Genomic DNA, 24,326 nt, shown 5'->3' with positions numbered 1-24,326 from the left:
GTAAACAAGTGTCCCGCAACTCAGGATTAGTTGTGGCTTCCACAAGAGCACCTCTTCCATCCTCTTGGTGAATTAGACTAGTTTAGTGCCGATTCAGATCGTATGACTCAAGGAAAGCCTGCTGGCTAAAAGTTAATGCTTTTGTTTGCTCAGTGTACAGTGGCTTGTCGGTAGCCCTGCCTTACTTTCCAGAATACCCGAATTCCTGGACAGAATTTACCAATGCTCATCAAAATGTCCAGGCAGCCTTGCCCTGCCTGTGTAAATGTAATAACATGTATTGTATCTAGCTCTGTCTGAATGACTACGTTCTGGTCAGAATTTATTTTAATTGAAAACTGCAACAGAACTTTCTATGAGTTAGTTAAAATTAATTTGCTACCAAACACCTTTATGAAAATTTAATTGCACAAAAAAAACAACATTGAATTTTTTTGAACTTGGTATATTAACCAAATGAATGGTAGCGATCAATAACACTTTCGTTTTGAATTTTATTTATTTTTTTATAAAAATTGAATTTAGAGGCTATCTGGAGGGTACCCTGGGCATCACAGCTACTCTGAGGTAAGTGGCGATCTTGAAGAAAATCGTTTGACTTGATGTATTTCCTTTTCTTGAAGGATTATTTTCTTTATTTTCCTTATTACCTCTTTGATAAAGATGTTTTCTTGAGATGTTCTGGGACGTCACGTTTCTTTCAAAACTCATTTTATTTTAGAGAACCTACTTTGAAGTTATTTACATTTAATGCAAACTTGAAGTTTTAAGGGAACTGTTCTTAAATAAGGTTCAGTTTTCACACCAGATTTTGCTTTATAAATATACAGTTTAAAATTATTCACTTATTATTATTATTATTATTATTATTATTATTATTATTATTATTATTATTATTAAGAATAGCTCTTGGTGGGGGACGAGATTCAAGGTCACACTGCGCTGAGTGAAGGCCGGAAATCTACGGACTTCCTTATGGGCAGAGTACCGTTACAATCCGCCTGTTCAAATATCTCAAATATTTCTCTTAAATTCTCCTGTAAATTATTAAACTAGAATTGGTTTTATCCGATATATGGATAGTAGACAATTCTGTTGTAGAAACACCAGAATGATCTCTCTTTTTTATTCTTGCATTAATTAAAGTTTTCCTTTTCCTTTCACCCTAGAAGTCGAGGAATTATTGCAATCGTGTCGGAACAAATTTTCTCTGGAATTCCATGTGTATGTGATTAACGAAAGAGTATTTTCAAAAACGAATAGTGGTAGCAAGCTGAAATTTTGTACATATTTGGTCTAGTTTTGTTATAGTTTCGGTTTTTGATGATCCATTAGTAGGAAGCGCGACTTTTTTTGGCGCGATATTTATTTTTGTGCCCGATTTTTTTTTAAAATGAAAATTACGGAACTTTGATTAGAAAAACCGAAGCAATAGGTGCTCCGGAAGTCTTAGGCTTATTTAACTCAAATCCAGACTGTGCATTCCACAAAATGCGATTTATCACCTACTGCTCCATCTAGTTTATGAAAGGCAACTGAATGAAATGCGTGAAAGTTGTCACAGGAATAAAATTGATTTCTTTTGTGAGGTTTACATACAGAACTGACCGTTCGGCTCTCAGTAGAGGAGGTGTTACACTCCAGCAGATTTCTTCAAATTTTGTTTAAGAAGTGGGTTTATATGTGCCGGTAGGTCCCCACCTACCCCTTAGACCCCTTAGATACCTATTAAATCCTGTATAAATGCCGTTTTTCCCAATTCTATCGGATCTGTGTTGTAAAAAGTTGAGGAAATGCTCCAGATTATTAAGAACATTTGGGAAATTTATCTTTCATAAAAAAAAAAATTAACTTAGTTGGGTGTTTTTCAACTCTATGCTTTTTCGTGCAGGTTATGACGATCAATCGTTATCCTGTGCTAACATAGTAAACTTACAACTTGCAAATTTGATGGCTGTTTAATAGCCTAGCTTTGTTTTTATTAAAATTTGTGTAGTCTTACCATGGCGACACTTCGACTGTAACATCTTGAGGACAACTCTGAATAGCAGACACATCAATATAATTGTCAAATTGCTGAGAGAATTTCAATGGAAAACTGGATTTGGAAATTCTCCTGAAAGCTTCCTTTAAGACATCCTTCAGCGTTAATTTTCGTCCTTTTCCTTACAATTTAAATTAGTTAAGCAGGTTAGGCATTCATCTGTTAAATTTTCGATGTTAGTTAAAGCCATGATTTTAGCCATACACAAATACTGCAAATAGCTCCATAAGAATTGCTAATTGCTTACCTAACTCTTGACCGCACACTTTCCCATGTGACCGCGTGAGTCCCCAGGGGCGTCTCACTTGTCCCAAGGCTTCCGAAACGTAATTTCAGAGAAGTGGCCGAAACTTTCAAAATTGAAGAAAACTGCTGATTTTAACATTCTCTTACTTTCGTTATGAGGAAGTACATATATTGCAGTCTTCAGTGTTTTGCCTCTAACCGCTCAGCAACCCTGGTGCCTCAATCTTCAGTCTTCTGCTATTTTCATACATACAACAGAAACACACGAGGGCTTGCTATTTTTATTTTAAATCTTTTTCCAGGAAAGTTGATTTTGGGGAGTTCTTGGAGGCGCCATGTTAATCTTTCTAGAAAGTGCCTGTTGGAACAAGTTGCTGCTCAACGGCCTATATTATATGTAACACTAAGAGAATCGCCGGAATGCCAAATTCGAGGAAATTCGGCTAACCGGATGAGTGATTTGATTCTGTTTTGTTTGGTTGGGGAAGGGGTTGAATTTTCTCAAAAACAACTCCTAACGCTTTGAATTAAACTAATGATGGTGATGTTTCCGTTATGTCTGAGACAATGGTCAGAGGTAGTATCCTCTTTGACAAATCGCTTTATGATGGCACATTCTTTCCAACGCCATTTTCCTTGTAAAGTAGTGTCTGGCTGTCATTCGAATAGCATTGAGTTATTTGAGGATAATATATATGAGGTCAATACTTACAATTAGCTCTCCGAGGCAAGTAGATGTATAGATCTTTCTTCTGCCTTTGTTTAACGTTAAGTGTGGAAATGATTTCTTCTTGCTAGGAGTCATTCAAGATTATACTGTTTTGCGTCATGTTTATGTCGCCATTTTATTCCGCTGTTATTATTTTGAAGTTGTTGAGAATACTATAAGATAACGCCACATCATGATTACCGATCAAAAACTACATATTTTATCCCAAGTCTGAGGCGACGGTTTCCGTTCTTTTTTAAGAAAACCATCCATGGTTGATGGTTGGGTGAAATGACTTTTTCTCAAATTGCCCTGTTGCACCAACCAGAAGGAATGCCGTTTGCCCGCCGTCTATCCGTTGGATATTTGTCCAGGATTTCGTCATTTAATCTACGGCTCACTACATACCAGTAAGTTTTTGCCAGCTAGTATGCACTTATCCATTCTTTTGGGACTTACTGAGGGCATATGACGTAGGTTTGGGCTGTCAGTGAAAGTATTGTTTTTAGTTGTGAGGCTGGGATACCCAAGACCTCAGGAGAAATGGCTACTCCTTTTAACGAGATAGTGACTCATTACGTACAGTCAAATTCAGTATTAGTGGAAAAGTTGGCAAGTAAAATGTAGTACAGGAATTGCAGGAAGTCGAACGAGTCGTCAGCCCAGATATTTGTTATTTCCTGACCAAAGAAACTGTTAACCTTCCGCATTGAGATACTTCCTCACTATACCTGGAAGAGCCGTCCACACTCTCAGTGAGCATTTCCGGTACTACTTCCTGTCTTTGTAGTTTGCGAAATTATTTAAATAAAACAGTTATTTCCGGTTGGTCGAATAAGCTGCTAACAAAAATCCTCAGTGAGTATAAACAGAAGGCTTTCCGAGATATAGTGTAGGAAATACCTCAATGCGGAAGTTAAAAAGTTCCCATTCTAGAATTGAAACCGAACTGATAATGTTCTTTTCATCAGCCTAGTTGCAAACACTTTAAACTTCCGCTTCTTTAATTTCTCAGTTAATGTTGAAAGAGAAGTGCAGCTAACTGTGCGATATTTTAATACCTAGGTGCAAAAAAAATGAATAAATAATTTCTCGCCTAATTATGTAACCATGAAGGAACTGATAGCAGGCAGTTGGTTTCGTGACGCCGTGTTGTGACGGCGGTGGGGAGTTCGACCTCGCGATAGTTCAAGGGTTCCTCCAATACCGGCTTTTGTATTTCCTATAGAATTCTTTTTATTTCTGTATACCTTTCTAGCTTTGTTTTGGATTAGCATTTTTTTGTGCACTCTTATGGTGTGTTTGCCTCAAAAACAAGATTGTAGAGGATGACATTTCCTACAGTTAATATTCCAATTTTAGCCAGGACTGGGGTATGCTATCAACCAAAAAGTCAAAATCAAACTATAAACTGAAAAATATTAAAAATAAACAAAAAAAATACATTTTCCTCTTTATTTTATTAATCCTTCGATAAAATTTTGTTGAAAGTAAATTTTATATAATTTACGATCTAATGAGTGATTAGCCAAGACTATTCTTACGGAAGGTAAGGAACAGAACTAGCTTTCCGGTCCTTGTCGTGGTTAATTTTAATGCTTAGATTGATTACAAGTTATAGAACGTAAATTATAGAAAAAGTAATTATCTGCCATTTTGTTCCTGACAAATATTATCGTAGGATTATTATTTTTTATTTATTTAAGGCGCGTCAACATTTAAGGTGATTGGCGCCCGGAGCTTTTGCCTCTGCAGGATTATTAGCAAGAAGAATTTGCGTTAAAATACGTATTTTATAAAAAGTTCTCTTAAGCTATTCTGGTTATGCCGTGATTGTCTCTATTAAAATAAGACCTCAGCAAAAAGGCGTAGAACATAAGTTGTAGGAAATCTAATTCTTTAAAAAAATTATTTTAAAAAGTGTTCTCCTTAGGAGTGGGTCTAGGCCAAATTACTGAAAATTGTGAATTTAACTCTCTTTAGTTACTTACATATTTATTTTTATTAAAAGATAATTATTGAGCTAGATATGAGCTAGAAATAAGCTGAACTATACCAGGAGTTATATAAAATTTAAGAAGGAAATACTGTAGTTTATTAAGTGTGCTGTTGGTGGAGTAGTGGAGAATAACAAGGAACGGTGGACGTGAAATAGTTTGGAAGAGGATATGGCAGTCGGCGCGGTGGGGGTCGCCCAAGGACACTCTCCAACCGGAAGCCTGCGTGCCTTCTTTTCCTATCGTTTAGAATTTAGCTCCGTTAGTTTATTTCCTAATAATGTATCCTTAATTACGTATAGACATATATGTATATTTTTAATTATTATTTATGACGATGGATTTTAATTTTTTTATTTCTAACAAGAATTGTTTCGAACCTCTCTAAGGTTCTTCGAAATTGATATCAGTCTCTTGTTTACGAAAAACGTTTTTAGCTATTGGTCTGTATGTAAGTGTTAATAGAAATCTCAAAAACAAATAGTCTTAGCTCAAAATTAGAAAGTTTTGGAAATTTTTGTCGCTTCCGATTCTAAGGCATTAGATGCAATCTATCAACCTGATTTGCTTCTTTACTGAGGATATTTTTCAGTATCTCTTAATTTGAGATACTCACTCCACAGGTACAAACTTGTGATACTAACTCCACAGATAGTAACTTTGAGATATCGTAATAACTCCTGCAGTTTCTGTTTCAGACATTTTTGTTGTGGAGTTCTTGGGAATAAGCGCGTTCCGTTTTAGTTTGGTAAAAGCGCAAGTGATTATAAGTCCAAGAGCGGGTCAGAAGGCCCCTTCTCTACCTGTTGAGGACCCTGCCATAAATCTTAGCCAGATTTTAACTACAATCCCATCCCCATTTTAATGTGGGAATTTCTTTTGCTAATTTGTAATAACTGCAGTTAGTAGAAAAATGCGTTGTTGTAAATTTTGGAATATAAGTTGTTGCGCTATTTGGTTCGCAGTCCCTTTGAATAGGAATAAATGTTCTAAGAGCGGGTGTATCAGCAGAAGAAGAAAAGGTACAGAAAGACCGAATTGGTATTCCATTTTGGGACTACTGTCGCTTCAGATGCTGCGCTTTGAATGAATTCCGACGAGCTATTTTTTTTAAGTGATTTTTCACTTTCCACTTCAATGTCCCGACCATTTCCTCACCTTGAATGCGATGCAAGTGAATAATCAGGGTGTTTTCATGATGGCTTGTGTACACATCGGTGTCATTCTGAACAGGTATTCGTCTTCTTACGCGCGGAAGGATCTAGCGATAAGAGTCACTTCCGCCGAGAAATGTTCGGATTGGACAACACTGTCCAACTTTCTTCTGTGCTATTTTGGAGCCAGAGATAAGTTTGATGTGAAATGCTGGTGACCGCTCAGTTCTGCTCTAACCCGCGTGTAAAGGTCCTTGAAAGGATAGGGAAAGGCTCGTATCTAAAATCAAAACGCTACGTTCAAAAGCAACCTGGTATGAAAAGGGTCCAAAAAACTTTGCTCTGGGAATATTGATTTGTAACCTGTGACGTCCCGCTTTTCTAAACAAAATCCTCTATAATAGTAACTAATTAATACGTTATTTACTAAAAAGGTACCAACAAGAACAATTCCGTATACGCCCAATTTGTTCAACGTTTCTCTCGAAATAAACTAAATCTCGTCGTTGCGAAAAAAATCACACTTATAAACGAGGAGATGCTCGTTTTTTAAAGAAAATTTTTAAATTTTATCTTCATTAATATGGAAAGAGGAAAAAATTTGCCAATGTTGGGTGTTCCTCAACATTAATTACACTATTTTCGTGCAGTTTTTGGCGATCAACCTCTGCTACAACAGTCCTACCGGACAGTTCCAATATTGATATTAATAAATTTGTTTGCCCTTAAAGAAGGTTTTATTACGTAAATTCACGTAAAAAGAAAGTGGTGTGAGGTGTAAGATGAAAGGTTTTTACTTCATCCTACTTCTGTGTTTTTATTAGAGGGAATATAATATATTATGTTTTGAGAAATTGAGATTGGGAAAAAGCAAATGTTCGTGGAGTGTATTTGTGAGAAATCGCAGTGCCTAAAATTTAGTACTTTCACTTCTACTGTTATAGATTTCTGCCGGAATCCGTCTAACAGAAGTGTAAAAACTAAATATTTAATTATTTTTAGCAAAAATTCGATGGTTTGAGGCAAATTATTTGGGAAATCGCACCGAAAACAGTTTCTTCTGTTTTCCTTCTGTGGTTTTTCTTATTTAGAGGATTCTCCTCATGACGTGTACCTCCGTTGATAACACATTTCGAAAACCTAAAACGTTTGCAGTACTTACTGTTACCACGAGCTAGATGAAGTTCGCTGGTATAAACAACAGCCAATGATCCTTTAATTTAATGCATAGCAATTCATTCACTAAATCTTATTAGGGTCAAGAGCAGAGCTTACAAAAATCCTATCTGTTAACTCCAGGAATGCTAAAGACACTATTGTATTTCCTAATAACTGTAAAACTAAGCAGAAAGTACGGTTAGCTGAGACGAGATTGCAAACTATACGTAAGGTCACTTCTGTACAGTACAGTCAGAGCAAAGAAAATATATTGACTCCTTCAGCGTTAATTATCTAGCTACTGTATTCGGACTTTACTCTGCTTCGATAATCCATTTTGTATTTTTACTGGCAATGCCCGTTCGGAGATCACTTAAAAACGAAAAAGTGGTTTTTACAAAATAGTCCGTTTATATGTGTGTGTGTCCACTATAAACCAAAAAACGGCAAATACAGGACTGGCAAGTTTATATGATATTCGCCATTGGTACAAAGAAGAATTAGATGTTTTTAAGGGGACGTTTTTCTTGTCTTCTTTTCAACGACTTGCATTAAAGTTATTAGCTATACGCTTGATCACTTTTACTTACATTTTTGTAATAAGTAAGAGTAGTTTAGTTGAGGATTTAGCGCGGAATCAACTTTTACCACGCTGGTCCTAACTAACTCTTCAGCCAAGAAGAAGGGCTTTTCTCGTAACGGTCGCCAGGTCTTCATTGTTTGGAGCTATGTTATTTCTCCCAAGAGGCCCTGGTAGTGAGAATCCAGTATTTAAAATTCAGTATTTAAAGCAAGTTTATCCTTTAAATAGAAATCCACTTGTGCTAGTGACTTCCTTCCGGGAATTAGACGCGATTGGGGCAGACTGCTGACGAGCAATAGATTGTAGATGTTCTGCCATGTTGGCTGTGACGTAGAGTGCCCCTTGGTGCACTGTGAGGAAATGCAGATAACCCTCACGCCTTGAATGTTTAATTGCTTCAGCTCTGTTTGTTTACACGATAATTACATCAAACTGTCGAGCGATACCATCATAATTAGGCTGCATTAAATGAATGATTTGTCTCGTCGGATGTTAATAACTTCTTCCTTGACAATTTGCTGAAATATTTTGCACGTCTGTATTCAAGCTATATCTCTGTCTCATCTTTAATATTTGTTCTGAAGTTGTTTAAAAGTATTATTTATTTCTTACAAAAACAAATAGCATTTTAAGTTTAATAAAAATTAGTAGAGCCATTTGTAGAAAGTGGAAAGCTGAGAAAGCAGTTTTTCCGCTTTACTAGTGGAGATTCTAGCAGAGCTTTAGTGATATTGTTCTGGTGTGGCACTTAACTGGGTGTCTGGTTCCTACTTTGCTCAGAAACAAAAACTACTTTCTTGTTCATACAAAACGATAGGCCTATATAGTGTCTGCAGAAGTTAAAATGAAAATAATTGGAACCATTTTTGGGGCGTCCCCTCATTGCAGCTTTCGAAGATCAACTTCCTGTAACGGATTTTGCCTGAAGTGTAGAAGTCTTCGCCTCGTAACTGGAGGTACAGTTGCTTTTTGTGGTATTCGCACACTCCTTACTTACAAAGCGTGCGCCATGTTTCTTTCTTTAAGAGACATCAGAGCAAGTATTCCAATAGTAACTTAATTTCATAAATTAGAAACGATCGCAATCATTCCTCTAGAAGAGAAGGTATAAAAGTGATGGATATTATTTGTATGTGTACTGGTATGTAGGATGTGAAGTTTAAAGGACTTAATAATCATATGGTCTGGACTAAACAACCGCTTCTCAAAGCTGACAGTTCAATGGTCGTCATAAATTGTCGTAATTTATCTGCTAAGAATTAATAGTGATAGAGGCCTGATTAATTTGGAGACCCAGTGCACTAGGCACGCGAATGGCGAGAGAATATCTGGGCTTGCATCAAGCAGTTGGGGCTTTACTCCGATAGACCTCACGTCGATCCCAGCACCTATCGGGACATGCAAAATGACAAGTCTATAAGGCCGTTCCTGACTACTTACGTGGCCGTAGACTTTCGTCATCAGAGGCTGGCTAGCTGCGGGTAGACTTTTTTTGCAGCATTATTCCAGCAATAAGTAGTTCCTCGCTCAGCTATAAACCTGACGTGATAGGGACAGCTGTTTCACTAAAATGTTGTAGCGAAGGTGGTATGTCTGGCTGTTGCCAGAGAGTCGAGAAGTCCGCTAGTACACGTAAAAGGCAAGAACCAGTTCTTGAGATTGTATGATTGACTATTTAACCGTACATTCCAAAATTACAGATATAATCTGTCCGAACAAGAGGTTATGTCGCAATGGACTTGCAATATCCCACACATTCGAGAAGACATGCAATACAAGGCTCTGGGATTGGAATTTTGCGGTATCTGCAGCTTAAGAGCATCCAAGTTGCACCAACATTTTATTAAAATTCTAGGTTTGAGACGTAAGAAAGTGGTGTTAGTTTTCTCACTGTATCTTTAAGGTTCTTTCTCAGAAATGACTAATCAATGTTTAACTAATTGCAGACATATAAACTTTACAGGTAAGGTTATTCTTATGAAGTAAGGTTATATTATGTTTATTGTGCGCGTGAAGGAACGCTGTTAAACGTTGTGAGCAGCGAGATGGTTCATGACTAAAGGTGTTGCAATGTTCTAGTGTGGCTCTGGTTACGTCATCCGGAAATAACAATAATGCCGCAAATAGTGGGGGAAACTCGGTTCTTCTAAGTAGTTATCTTCTAGAAGAGGAAATAAGCAATGCTGTATTTTAATGTTTTCGTATCTGAAAATATTATTTTAGAGTTGCGCATTGCTCTATGTGGGTATGTAATAGGAACAATACAAAACTATTTGGAAATTGTTCTCTTATTCTTATCGCTTCCAATCCTACTATTGTACATAAAGTTCAGAGACTTGCCAAAATGGAAAGTAGGTTATTTGTGAGGTTACAGTTAGCCCGTATTAAACATGATTCTGCATAGATCCTAGAATATATCTAATTATGACAAACACTTCCGCTTTTTCTACCTTCCTGTCGCCGTTTTATCACCACTTATTGCAATTCTTATATAATACTAATTGACCTAGTTCCCTTACAACATGGAATTCTTTGTTATCTTACCGTAATTTTTTGTTATTAAATTTCCTTGGAACATATAATTTATATTAAAATATTAATGGACTTCGATCGTCGTTTTTAAAGTAATAGAGTTTTTTTATTTTAATTTCAAAAAGCTGAATTATTATTATTTTACGAGTAGATTAAAAAAAGGTTTGTCCTTTAATTTTTGTAAATTTCTAATGCAAAAAGAAGACTTTTTCTACCACGTGGATGTATTTTTTCCGGGAAAAGTAATTTTGGGGCACATTGGGGAGGGTTGGGAGAATTTTTTGCTCTAAAGTGTGTAGAAGTTAAAGGAATTGCATTTTTTTGCAAATTGGTTGACCAGAAAGTGCCACTTCACTGCAAAACGTTTGCACTTTTTAGGATTTTTTTAAATCGAAAATGGTTGCAATAATGAAGTCAACAGTCTTTTCAGTCTTAAACTGAAATCTTCTAAACTTACTTAAATTTCATAGGAGAAAGTCGTGAGTTAAGTTTAGATTTTTCTCTGTATTAGTGATGGAAGGCAGATTGCGAGAAGTTCTAAATATGGAGCCACACTCCACAGTTATCTATTGATATATGTATCAATATATGTATTTCTGTTTATATGTATTTTGGATTCAGTCTCAAGTATACGAAGAGATAACGGTATTTGGATTCGATTTACTTCCGCTGTATGTCTCGGCATCAAGGACACTCTGGCTACAATATTTCATTACAACACCCAATAGATTCTTGTTATTCCATTTTTTCTTTCTCCTGCTAAGAGGAAGTGTTGCAAAAATGTCAAAGTTTGACCGGTATAAGGAAATTCGTCTTTAAATACTTTGTAACGCTTTGGATTTAACATCGCTTTCATGGTTAAACTTCAGATAAAAATCAAAGACTTCTCCAACAGTTTACATTAAATATGGCAGCTAGACTAATTTTAGTCAGAATTAAAGGTGATTTGAGGATCTTTCTGAAGCTTGATGCAAGCTTAAATAAATACATTTTTTAGCAAATATCTTGATTAATATTATTCTTATACATAAATTGACAGACACAATTGTAAAGAATTAAATTTATTACAGTTTACTTTCAAGGGTAGAGATTAAGTTAATGGTTAGTCCAAGTCACCTGGAAGCCAGCTGCCCTTAGATTTTTTTCTCCCTAAGAGCTTCTGTCACCTTCGGTCTGATGATTGTAACGGGACGACACTGTCTAGAGGTGGGCAGTGAACTGAGGTAGATCCGGGTGTCAAAGACCTAGATTTTAATTCCTCTTCAAATGAAAAAAACAAATCGTGTTGTGAAATACCTTTCAAAAATTGATTGCTGCTATTACAATAGACCAGCTGAGAGATTATTGCGTTGGATTTTCAATCCGAAATCTTGGGTTTAAATCCAATTGCCTGCTCTTAAATTTTCATTTCCGAGTCCTTGAATAATAGAACACTTTCTGGAGCCCTACAATGCAGTGAAAAATACTTCGTGTCCCAGTCACCTCAGTAACGCGCCTTAAATTATTTTTTTTTTAAATACTGTCTTTAGCTGTAAACAAGTATTTTTATGTAATTTAATTATTTCTTTATTTAATATATTTTTTGTCTGCATTGTGATAAAAGTTGGAAACGGTAGAGGAGGTATCCTACTTCCTAACTGGCATGGCATTCGGCCAAACCTCATATACGAAAATATCTTGTCTGAGCGGTGTTTCCTGATCGTCAGACCCAGACATATTTCTCTTCCCTGTTTTTAAACTTATAATGTACTGACGACAGTAGAGATCCCGCCGATTTGTGGGCATTCCACCAAACATGGTATTGTTGTTCGGAAGCGTTTAGTTTGGTCTGAATATAGGCGAGAAATGGACTTCCTCATACTCCTAATTTTAAATTCTTATTATAAATTATATAAATGTTTTGGGAACAATCAGCCGACTTTCTCATACTGCAATTGTTGTGTAACTTATTACCAAATTTTCTAACACTGAATTTTACTGAACGAATGGCATCTGGTTGGGCTCTAAATAAAATGCAAATCCGAGAAGCAAAATCGTTTGTTTTTATCATTTTGACAGCACTAGTTTGTCTGCAAGGGAGAACTGATTAACGACGAAAATTATCTTATAGATAAAATGTTACAAAAATAATGAATTCGTAGGTGGGTAAAAAAATGGAAGTTCAAAATATCGAGATAAAACTGAATAATCGTTTCAGCAGTAAAGTCAAGGGTGAGAAATAAGCGCAGAGTCAAGACAGATTAAGTTGAGATTTTTATTATTGAGATATTCTGATTCCACACACATAGTTTAAACCTTGCGTTTTATTTTACTTCTCTTGGAACCTGAAAACTTGTATTTCGGCCGCACCAAAGTGTGCAATAATTACTAGTAAAATATTTCAAACCCTTTAAATGATGGAGCGTTAAGTCTGAGACCGACAGAGCTCCTTGTGTGCTTTTGGGTGTATGATCGCTCAAACTAGATCCAATAGCATAATCACTTTGAACATCATTTTTGGATTAGTGTGTTATTGTGTTTTGGGAGAGCATGAACGAGATCAAACTTGCCACTAGAAGAACAAATATTCTGGGCCTTCTCTCTTGTTCATAATATTTAGGCGCGTCAAAAGTATTGCTAGAATATCAAGGGTGAAGAAGTAAAGCATTTCGTGTGGACTTATGAAATGACAGAATAAGATGGAACGTGAGTCGCTTTTTGAGAGGAGAGAGGGGGATTTACGATTATCACTGTGTTTATCCCGCAACGAAACTTCAATATGTGGCTTGCGTACGTGTGGGTGAACAGAATATTTCAAACACTAAAAATAGCAGAAAATTCAAATTTGTGGTTCACTTTCAATTTAATTGCCGTTTTAGTCTCGGCTTTTAAATTTTAGTCAATAAATTGTTCATTTTTTCCCTATTTTATCGAAAATGACTCTGTATTCTTAAATCTTCTTATGCTATGTACGCATATTTTTTAAATCATATTTGAGGCCATTTATTTAAAGATTTAATTTTTGAACTTTTACTTGAAACATGACACCAGATTTAGTAATTTAACGTTCAGCCCAGCCTGAAAAAAGGGGCGATTACTTTACTTTTTATTTGAAATAATATTCTTGATGCATTCGGTTCATTCCCGAGCTCGAGTGTTACAAAATATTCTCACAATTATTGTAACATATATTTGTTATTTATTCCAGGTGGATCTAGAATGAAACTAGTGCAATTAAACGCAGGTCGTAGTACAACAATGGACAGATCATGGCGCGTGCCGTTGTTCAATCCATCAGAACTTTTATGGAGATCTCCAAGTGGTTGGATTGGATTTCCACCCACGTCGCATTCAGCCGTACATCAGTTAGATTATTTTAAAACACATTTACCCGCATCATTAGGTTAGTGTTCTTTAAATTGTTGTAGTACAAAATTTTTATTCAATCCTAATATATTTTCTCCTGAATTACAGCCAGTGATCCAAGGCTATGGACCCGGGAAGATGTGATTTCATTTCTAAGGTGGTGTGAATATGAATTCGACCTCCCGAGGTTTGATATGGATGTCTTTCAAATGAACGGTAAGTGTCTACTACTTGACTTGATTCGCTTACTCCTAATCAATTAGTTACGTCAATATCCCACATCACTCAGGACTAAAATTATTCCTAGAGCTATTCTAGACTTACAGAGATCTGTTATGAGCGTGTCACTATTGATGATGATGATATGAACTTAAAATAAGAGATTAAGGGTGGCGTAATGACATCATCGCGTGACGACGATGAACTGAGTCAAATCAACTCGAATTGATACTCGTGCCAATGATGCAGAACTGGTAGTGTCTAAAGAGGCGGTTAGCCGCCATCTCCATGCTGGAAAAGGTAAAAAGGGTATTTAGGATAGTGGCGCATAAACGTAAACTTGAACAGACCGCCAAAAAGTATGAATAATGCCAACTTCCTTTTTTAAACTCCATCTACTTCCAGCTGCTTTTAAAAAAATTAATAAATATTAAAAATTGATAGTAAAATGTGGATTTACACGCGTATCAAATATTTCCATGGTTAGTGCGATCAATCTTGGGATTTTCTATAATTACGATAAAGCAATTTTGATTCATAATTAATACAGAATAATTCTCATTATATATCCATGCACTTCCGAAGGGTTGAAATAAGTGATATTGTATATCCTCATATGCCTCACTATAAATAATTAAGGTTTTTATTTTAATAACCCTAATTAGTAAATATTGGTCACAATGAAATTATTAACTTGAACACTGTACTGAAACTCTTTTTAGGAACGTTCTATTTGTTCTAATGAACCTTCTCCAAGTAGCATCTCATTTGAGTGAAATATTTATCCTTTGACTTCCATTTGAATTATTTTTGCCCCTTGTATTAATTTCCTAATATATTATTTGTTGTACCACAGGTAAAGCACTCTGTGTACTAACCAAGGCCGATTTAAACGAGAGATCACCAGGATGCGGGGACGTCTTGCACAATGTACTACACATGCTGATGAGGGCCAGACTGCCCACGTCTCCAGTCACACCACACCTGCCGCTCACACCGTCCTGGAACATCCAGCCGGCCTTAGAACTAACTACAAATCCTGTACCAACGAGTCAACCACCAACGGCAGTTAGTTCAGTCACCCTGAGTCCGGCTCCGTCGTTGGATAGTCAGGGTTCTCCGCGGCAGCTGGATCTTCACCAGACTGGGCAATCTGCGCCGCATCCTTCACAAGTTGTCAGTTAGTATTTCCTTTCTAGTTCTAACATCTACAAAAACAAGTTTCAAAACCTGAAATTGCAAATTTTACACAAAAAATGTTGCGTTTCAGAATTAAATTAAGTTTTAGTAATTTACCCAGGTGTGGGGAATTGATCTATGTACTCCGTCAGTCTCTCTAACTTTTCACTTCTTCCTATTCAACAGTTCGTCAGAATACCTATTCCTATTCAACAGTTCGTCAGAATACCTATTCTATCTCCACAATATTTGTTCTCTGCCAATATGGCCCTCATTAGAGCCAACAGTTGAATCTCTATAACACTATCTTCCTGCATTGGCTCATCTCTTCTCCTGAAGTGACAGTACTCCTCAATAGTCAAAATATGCTTTCTTCAAAACAAGTTACTTTAAGCTTCGTACTGTTTATCGATGTCAGCGTTACACTTTTCCTCAAACTAGGATGCCTTGTTTTTTCTCCTTTGAAACCCTAATGTTTCGTTTGAACAGTTTGGATTCTAAAAACCCATTGTAGATTGTTTTACCCATTTAGATACTGAAGCCTCAAGGGAAGATGCAAAAAATATGTTGCCAGCTGAAAAATTAAATTGAAATAATTAAAAAGTATAAGTTTTTGTAAGTATTGTCGCCACTTAGATTTTTAAATTTGCGTTTTCCACGGATATACAATTCTGAGGACCCCCGAAAACAAAAAAAGTGGATTTTACATGTGTGTAAAAACGGAAACCGATTCATATTTCGTTTGACGCAACCAGGGGTTGGTTGTAAAATGAGGATTTGGTTAAATTTGTTAATCGGAAGTATAAATTACTTTTTACACTAATAAAAATTACAGATACAATTACAATTAATTAAGTATCAATTACTGTATCAATTTTGTGGATTTTTTTTACATGTTGCTGGAAATTATTCCTACGATTTATACATCTTATACTGATTGCTAAATTGTAGATCTAATACTTTTATTTAAAACCTTTTTCCGAGAAAATTTAATTTAAGGCACTTCTTGGTTTATGTATCCCCTATAAAGTACCTTTACATTGCATCACTTGAATAATATTAACTGGGATACAATGAGTTGCTAAAATTTCAAGAGTGAGGTAAATAATAACTTTTAACTGAAGTGCAAATTTACAGTGTCTTTTCAGATAATGCGCTTTACTAAAAAGCCATTCCAGTTGTTTGGTTAAAATTTAGTACTCTAACCAAACTAATATTGGTAATTTATAGCAAGCTATAAGTTTTATTTGAAACTTTTTCCGCGAATATTTATTTTAGGAATTATCGGGGAGACTTTTGGCTTCCATCTAAAGAGCCTTTTCCTTGAATTAAATGGTTTTACGACTTAAATATTATTAGTGAGAATTTACTATAATTGCTAAAATTCAGAATTAAAAGGATGTTGCAAGTTTGATTCTATGTAACGATTTGTTTTATGTCTAGTTTTCATATATCTCTTCCGACACTTTAAACTTTTATTCGAAGATATTCGGATGGAAATTGATTTGAAAAATAGCCGCTGAAATTTCAAGCAGCCCTTAAAAAAATCCCGTTATACTAGAGTAGAAGAGTAGAAAAGTTGTATAGGTAAAAGAGTTGATCGTCAAAAACTACATGAAAAAGCGTAATGTTGAAAAACACCTAACTTTGGCATTTTTATAATGAACCTTCAGTAAAAAAGCGAAGTTTGAAGAAAATTGATGAGTTACAGAAAGTTGTGCAATCACGTCAGACTATATTTCATTATAGTCTAGAGTAAAGTTGACGTATTATTTAACAGTAAATGTGTGTATCCTTTAATATGCTTCTATAAAAATGTGTTCATAACCTGTTTAAGTTTCAGATTACCAGTCCGGACACAGCGGGAGCTCGGGGTCCATGCCATCGGATTCAGACTGCGAGGAGCCGACCAGTCCGCATGTGGGTCCGCATCTTGCTGCCCAGCCTTTAGCTAGTCCTCATCTTACTAGCCCGCAACCTCAGTCGCCCATCGGTCACAACTCGCACGCGAATAAACCGCAGATATTCTTCCCAGAATCTAAACAGCAAATGTTTTTTCCAGAAACAATTGCAGAACCAAACACAAGTGAGTATTCAAAATGTGACTGGTTTATTACTGAGTTTGTTGCATATTTTTCTATTTTTTTCTTTCTTTGTAGGAATCGTGGTTTTGTTAGGCTTAAATAGTGAAAAATTGCTTTTATTTAATTGCCAAACTTTTCAACTTTTGAATTTGTATTATTAAATATAAAATAATACTTAGACGAACTTATTAAGAGGCCGTTTATTTCCAGATGGTCGATTGTTGTGGGACTTTCTGCAGCAGTTGCTCAATGATTCTCTACAGCGGTATACATCCTATATTGCGTGGAAGAACCGAGAAGCTGGCGTATTTAAAATTGTCGATCCACCAGGCCTGGCCAAGTTGTGGGGAATCCAGAAAAACCACTTGTCTATGAACTATGATAAAATGTCCAGAGCTTTAAGATATTATTACAGAGTGAACATTCTGCGCAAGGTGCAAGGAGAACGACATTGCTATCAGTTAGTTTTGGTCCCATTTATTTTTAATTTATATAGAGTTACAACAGATACCTATTGTAAATGAGATCCAATTCGAAAAATTGTTTACTTCCTAATGTAAAATCTGGGTATACTTCCACCCAAGAAGCCCAAAAGTAGAAAGACTTGTAACTAACTGTAAAATCTAGTCCCTGCTAGTTTGCGAAGAGTTCTTCGTGGAATCGATACGTGTGTTATTGAGTAATTCATTTTGGTGAGTCTAGCTCTTTCTCAACACTTGAAACTCGAACTTAGTATTCCGCTTGGATGCTTTTGTCGTTTCTGATACCAATGTTTTAGCCGAAATCCATAAATTCAACTTTACTGAAAGGATTGTTAGCTATTTGAGTGTCAATTATTTTTCTTTGAATTTTTCACAAGAAAGTTGGTTTTTCAGACAGGTTCTCAGTGAACTGTTGCGGTAAAACTTTCCTTTAAAAGCGCTTTTAAAACATTTCTGTTCCACCGCCTACTCAATGTTAATGATAGTTATATAAGCATAAATGGAATTCTAAGTTCGAGGAAACGGTCAAGCAAAAGTGCAGTTTTCCAGAATAATTTAAAAAAAAAAAAAAATTATTTTCTGTAAAATAACTGCACGAATTAGCTTTAAACTTAGAATGATATTATGTTTGTTTTTCTCAAGTAATTTGAATTTAAAAGGATTTCATTGTGAGGTGACTTCTCAGACTTTTATCATGAATTAATTATATTTGTTTCATGTCCTAGATTCCTTCGCAACCCTAGTGAATTGAAGAGTATTAAACATATCTCACTGTTGCGAAATCATATTAGTCAGAATCAAGGGCAACCTACGCAACAAACAATGCCACCATCTCCACAACAACAGCAGCAGCAGCAGATGACCACTATAAATACACAACAACAGCAACAACTTGTGAATAGTGATGAACCTACGGATTTACGTACCCATACGCATCAGCCAATTGATTGCGGCGAACAACCGCAACAATCACCGTCTACAACTTATGAGACGGTAACAGAAATGAGGCGGCTAGCGCAACAACAACAAAAACAACAACAGAGTATAATTACAACAGCGCAAACATCAAGCGCAAACAGTACTTCACCCGCAAATCTATACCATCCACCTCCACCTGCATCGCATCAAGCTGAAGATCTCTCCATATCCCCAGCCAGTTCCATTACTATAAAATCCGAAATTTCTTGAAAAAACGGAATAAAGGGGAAAAATAATAAATTTTATGATTTAATAATTTTATCGTTACATTTTTTTTTAATTCTGCAAAGTGCAGGTAGCGTTACCAGACACACTAATACACCTAATTACTGTGCAAGCGATATCATTATAATGATAGAGCTATTTTTTTTTTTTTTTTCTTAAGTTTGAAACAACGCATTCAAATAGCCCAGAATAGTGAATTTGACTTTTTATTATTATTTTTTCTTTTTCTTAATTTTTTTTTACTTATTAGATCGTAAAATTGTTCCGATGCAGCATTGTCGATTTATTTTGTGTGATGGAAACAACCCTTTTTCAAGCAGAAAAACAGAAGCCTACAAGCTAAACAAAATATTTCTAGCAAATTGTTCAAGCAACAAAACATTACTCTATCTTTTAAATTAAGCAATAGACCATTCTGTGCTGAAAAAGTGATTCCAAAATCCCTTCAGTTTTACCATTTGCTATGAAATTACAATGAACGTTCTCTATCGCCAAGCAATGACAGATTGTCCTGTGGGGTTGAGACCTACATATAAACTTCTGTTTGGCTAAACAACCAAACTTAGTTCCCAAGTTCTCAAGCAACAAAACATCGTTTTATATTTCCAAGCATTTTATTACCATTCTTTGCGTGAGACTGTGCAACAACATCTTATATTCTTTCTTTTCAAAGCCCGAAAGCTTTTCAAATGAATAAAAGTAAGACGAAACTAGCATTATAATGAATTATTCTTGTGTGAAAGGCCAAGAAACAAATATAAAACTCTTTCTGTGTTTCCAAGCAATCAAACATAACTCGTTCTAACTTTTCTGAGAAAGATAGAGCAACTAAATGATCACTCAAGATGAATTAAAACTACTTCTCTATTGCAAAGCGAAAGAAACCACCTCTCTGTTAAGGCCATACAAACAAATAACTTATTCCGTGCTGCCAAGCATTTAGAGATCATTCCTTCATAAACCCAAGCAACAGAATATAATATTTCCTTAATATTCGAGTCTAACTGAAAAACTTAGACCTGGCAAAACCTGTATAATTTATTCTGTACTTTTAAGTCTTAAAAGATATAAATTCATATTGTGTGAATTTATTGAACAAGCAAAAAACAGAACGCCCTTCGTAATGTACGATCTAATTTGTTGAAAACTTCTAAATAGCTAAAATTTGTTAAATATAAATAGCTAAAAGTGATAATTTTTTTTTTTACATCTTTGAGCAACGCAAAATATGAATCGAAAAAAATAAAATAAATTTAAGTGTCAAATACAACGAAAATTAACTTAGGTTAATAATAATAAAAAATAACTAAAAATTACCAAGAGAAATTAAAATATAGTGACATCCACTCTAATGTTAATTTGTGTAACCTACTACTATTGAAAAAAAGGTGAATATTCTGTAATAAAGTTAGTGTCCTACTGTAGAGTGGTGTCAATACACTAAAGATGTTTCGATAAATACTAAAATCTGCAGCATTTTTTTAGTTTGAGGCCATTGTCAACAAATGAAGTCATTGCCTGAAGTGCTTTTCAGTACATTGCTGGCTTCCAGATAATGTTGTCTGTAACGAAACATCATCGTCTATCAATAAACAGTGATTGAGGAACAGGAAATTTCAGGGTGTGCAGCTGGATTTGAACTAGTATCTCCACCAACCAGTATGTAGAAATATTAGCCAGTTTGTGTGAAATGGAAGAAAGTAGTTTTTTACAATTTAAGGCGTATTTTCATCTTTCTATCAGAATAAATTTGATTATTTTATTATTCTAATTCTATGAGGTGTTTTTATTATGAGGGTTACAATATTAATGCAAAAACTTGCTAAATGTGAAAATGTAAGTCTAATGAAATGTACTCCGTTACTTTTTAGAAATGTTTTGCTATTTAATTTCTTCTACATCTATAGTTGGTAATGGCGAGAAACGTAACACAAAACTTGCGAAGGGTACAATCTCATATTTCTGCCAATAAAGCGCTTAACATCAACAAGTTAATCGTCTCAAGTGAACTCGTGTTTGTTAATCCCTTCTTTGAAAACATCCTGTGAGAACGAAGATGTATGTAGTACAGAACAATGGACTTCTTCCATTTTGCCCCACACAACAAAAATATTAAACTCAATAATTAGACATGTTTCAATGATACCAACTTGGTAAGTTAAAAAAAAAAAAATAAATAGTATCCTTCTTTGTAATGCAACTTCATAGAACAAAAAAAGATGTATTTGTTGGCATAAATAATTGTGTCTTCAGATGATTTTTTATTGACACCACTCTGCTGCCTTAAAAATTAATTTAAATCTTTCATAATGTGCCTTTCTATATATATAAAAGTAAGAAAAAAAGGAAGTGTCCTTCTATTTTTTAGCAAAATATACTGTATTGTCTTTCAAAAGTGTTGAAGGAAAATATGCTTCGTTTTTTAATAATTAATTAATTTAAAAAATTATTAAACTAGTTTAGAGTTTAAAAGGATGTTATAAAAATCCTAAATAGGTTCAGAATTATGAATAACGAAGAAAAAAACCTAACTTTCATATTTTAGGATTTCTTTTATTATTATTTTTTTAATAAAGTTACCACTTATTTTTTAATTATTATTATTATGGCTATTCATACTTTTGCATATTATTATTAAATTCGTTTGAAAAGAAATTCGTTTGATTTAAATGAAAATTGGTTTAGCTTTAAGAATGATCAGAATTGTAAATGTCTTTGTTTTTCAATATTTCTTTTGCTTTTTATTATAATTTTAGAAAATTATATAGTGTTTATAATTAAAATAACGATTTAAATTTTAGACTATATTTTCGTTGATATAAGAAGTATTTCTTTTCTGTTTTGTTTTAAGTTCCTTTTTTGATTTAGTTAAGTTTTGTTATTAAACTTTATTTCTAATATCCCAAGAATGTTTAAATAAAATTAAGTTACATTTTCAATTATATATCTTTTTAAAATAAGGTTAAGTGTTATTCAACTAATCTTCGAATAACTTAGCAAATGATAGTTTCTAAAGATTATATTAACAATTTTTCAGGTTTGTGTGGAAAACATTGTGAGATTGATTATATCTTAAGAATTCTGGAATTTCCTTTATTTTTGACCAGCTTTGGATAAATTAAATTAACTTAAGGAGCGTATTTATATCAGACCCTTTTGAAATAGATAGAATAACTGAAAAGGGGTATCCTTCATTTTGGTCCAAGGCAGCATTTCTACTTTAAAAGATATTAAAATACAACGGTTTGAATTCTGCTCTTATATCTAGCAACTTTAAAATCTAAGGAGCTGACATTTTCTAGAAATCTGATTTCTTACAATTGATTTAACACTTTGCATTACTAAACTGTAGTTCCTCAGAAATTTCATAAACACAGTTATTTATTCCTGTCTATCAACTTCGATGATTTCTCGAACATTTCTGGATGTTCTGCGCGTGATTCTGGATTGCGTAAGTGGGTACATGCTTTCGTCCTTTCTTAAATTATCTACTCCTGGAGTTCTATGCCTAAATTGTGTTAGTAGACGGCGGCGAAACAGCAGCATTAGTATTTTCAGTATCTAAGAAATTCGTTATGCAAGCTGTGCAACTGTGGCAAGTGAGGGAAAGTACCTTCCCCACATTTGTTAGCGATTCTACGCTGGGAGTACCAGTCTTCCAAGAACATTACTCTCTTCCAATTATGTATCCAATCATTCTTTTACATGTGAAATACTTTCAGGATATAACATCTTCTAATCGGTAAAGCTTCGCGTTGTGTTCAAAATTAGTAAATAAATATTAGAAAAACTCCTTGAAGATCATGCCTTGCATTCATAGAGAACACGCCACTCAACAGAAGATATCGTCAGCCTTGGAGAATATCATAGCTTATCCAGTTTCCCTCTTCAACCTATTTTTCATTTTATGGTCATATAGCTGGTTTCAGGTGTTTTCTTTCATCCCATTTTCAGTGAAGCAATGGAGATCACCTCCACATCGCTAACCCAAACATAAATTCATTTTATGAGGTTGTGCTAACGCCTTCAAATAAGATTGTTAACTATCATAATGAAGTAGACAAAAACTGAAAAATCTCTTGGTATAGTTAGTTACACAGCCCTGTAATCTTAAATCTTATAAATTTTAAAGCAAATGTATACGATGGATAACATCATTTTGGTTTCAAATCAAGATTTTAGCAATTACGAAAAAATTAAAACAGTATTTCATATGTTACCCACACAAAAAAAAGGTATGGAAATTTTGAAAAATGTTCTTATACAACAGAATTTCCGTAAAAGCATTTTTTTCCCCCTAAACAGATATATGTATTATATATTTTCAAATTTAGAACTTAAGAGTTGTTAAAAAAAACCTGTCTTCCAGAATTTATACGAAAATTTGTTGTTTCTGGGTTGCTTTGCGGGCATTGTTTGGCCGATTTTGTTTCGTTTTTTCATTATAAGACCCGAAAAAGAGTTACCGTTTTTATTTGATTCTTCCAAATGACCAAAGTTTATTTGAAGAAAGTGCTTCTGAGTTATCCATACTACTACCGCATAGGTAATATTATTTTTAAATCTTCTTCCATAAGCTACAATTGCCACCCCTGATCACCATCTGATCTCCAAGTTAGCCCAAGAACTTTGACTTTCAGTATCTTCCTTTATCGTTGCTTAATATTTGGGATGCGTTGATACAAACAACACAATAGCAACAAATTCGGCAACTTTTGCCTCTTACAACATCACTACCGTTTAAGTTTAAGCACACTCTTCGGCTGTTAATCACCTTGTTAAAGATTAAAGTTTTTTGCTTCAAGAAGCTTTCCATCGAAAAAGCCTTCATAAAAATAACCCGAGCCAATACTTGTTTTCCCCCTCCAGGGACAGCTGAATCGTTCGTTTACACCTTGATATATTATCTGCATGGGTACTAATCATTTAGGGCTCAAGTCAAAAATTATGTAGCCGTAAAGAAAACTTCATCTTTAGTACCTTAATGTCGGATGTTCAGAAAAGATCGGGAGGTCGTTATCCATTTGATGATCATGAACTCGTCGTATTAAGCGTGCTTATGTTTGCATTTATCAGGGGTATAGACAGTTCAGATCGGAAATAAGGCAGTAATATCACTAACAATCATTCAAGCGTTGATTTTATCCGTCGTAGCACTCATGTTTTTATTGTTCCAGGCTAGATTCGGATTTTCATTCGTTACACAGGTTGATTCATAGTTTCGTGTAGAGAATTTACTTCCACTGTGTTTCTGTCATACGCTACACTTACTGAGTCATCAAGCGTGCAACGACGATATTATCCAGCAATCCGGATCCAACCACATTTATTAACTATATGAGCCACTAGCGCATGCATGTATTACATAACTTAGTTTCACTGACACAAGTT

At 34.8% G+C, this 24,326-nt stretch overlaps 1 protein-coding gene across 4 annotated transcripts in view; it reads left to right on the top strand.

Moving 5' to 3' along the window:
• Positions 1-23,931, top strand: part of aop (ETS variant transcription factor anterior open) — a 43,386-nt gene extending 19,455 nt beyond the window's left edge. For 2 of the 4 annotated variants that reach the window (XM_074137704.1, XM_074137703.1), the window contains exons 2-7: positions 13,611-13,805; positions 13,877-13,984; positions 14,844-15,167; positions 17,004-17,252; positions 17,461-17,710; positions 18,458-23,931. In XM_074137704.1, the coding sequence (XP_073993805.1) occupies positions 13,622-13,805; positions 13,877-13,984; positions 14,844-15,167; positions 17,004-17,252; positions 17,461-17,710; positions 18,458-18,920 (1,578 nt within the window). In that variant the 5' untranslated portion in view covers positions 13,611-13,621 and the 3' untranslated portion in view covers positions 18,921-23,931. Of the gene's footprint in view, positions 1-9,874; positions 10,137-13,610; positions 13,806-13,876; positions 13,985-14,843; positions 15,168-17,003; positions 17,253-17,460; positions 17,711-18,457 lie in introns of those variants that run through there. The other 2 variants (XM_074137705.1, XM_074137706.1) reach the window with 2 other exon arrangements.
• The last annotated feature ends 395 nt before the right edge of the window (positions 23,932-24,326 follow it).

The sequence above is a fragment of the Rhodnius prolixus genome, unplaced genomic scaffold (assembly GCF_049639745.1).
Source record: "Rhodnius prolixus isolate KJV_2025 unplaced genomic scaffold, Rpr scaffold_11, whole genome shotgun sequence".
NCBI classification, from domain to species: Eukaryota; Metazoa; Arthropoda; class Insecta; order Hemiptera; family Reduviidae; genus Rhodnius; species Rhodnius prolixus.
This window is presented reverse-complemented; position numbering and strand designations above follow the sequence as displayed.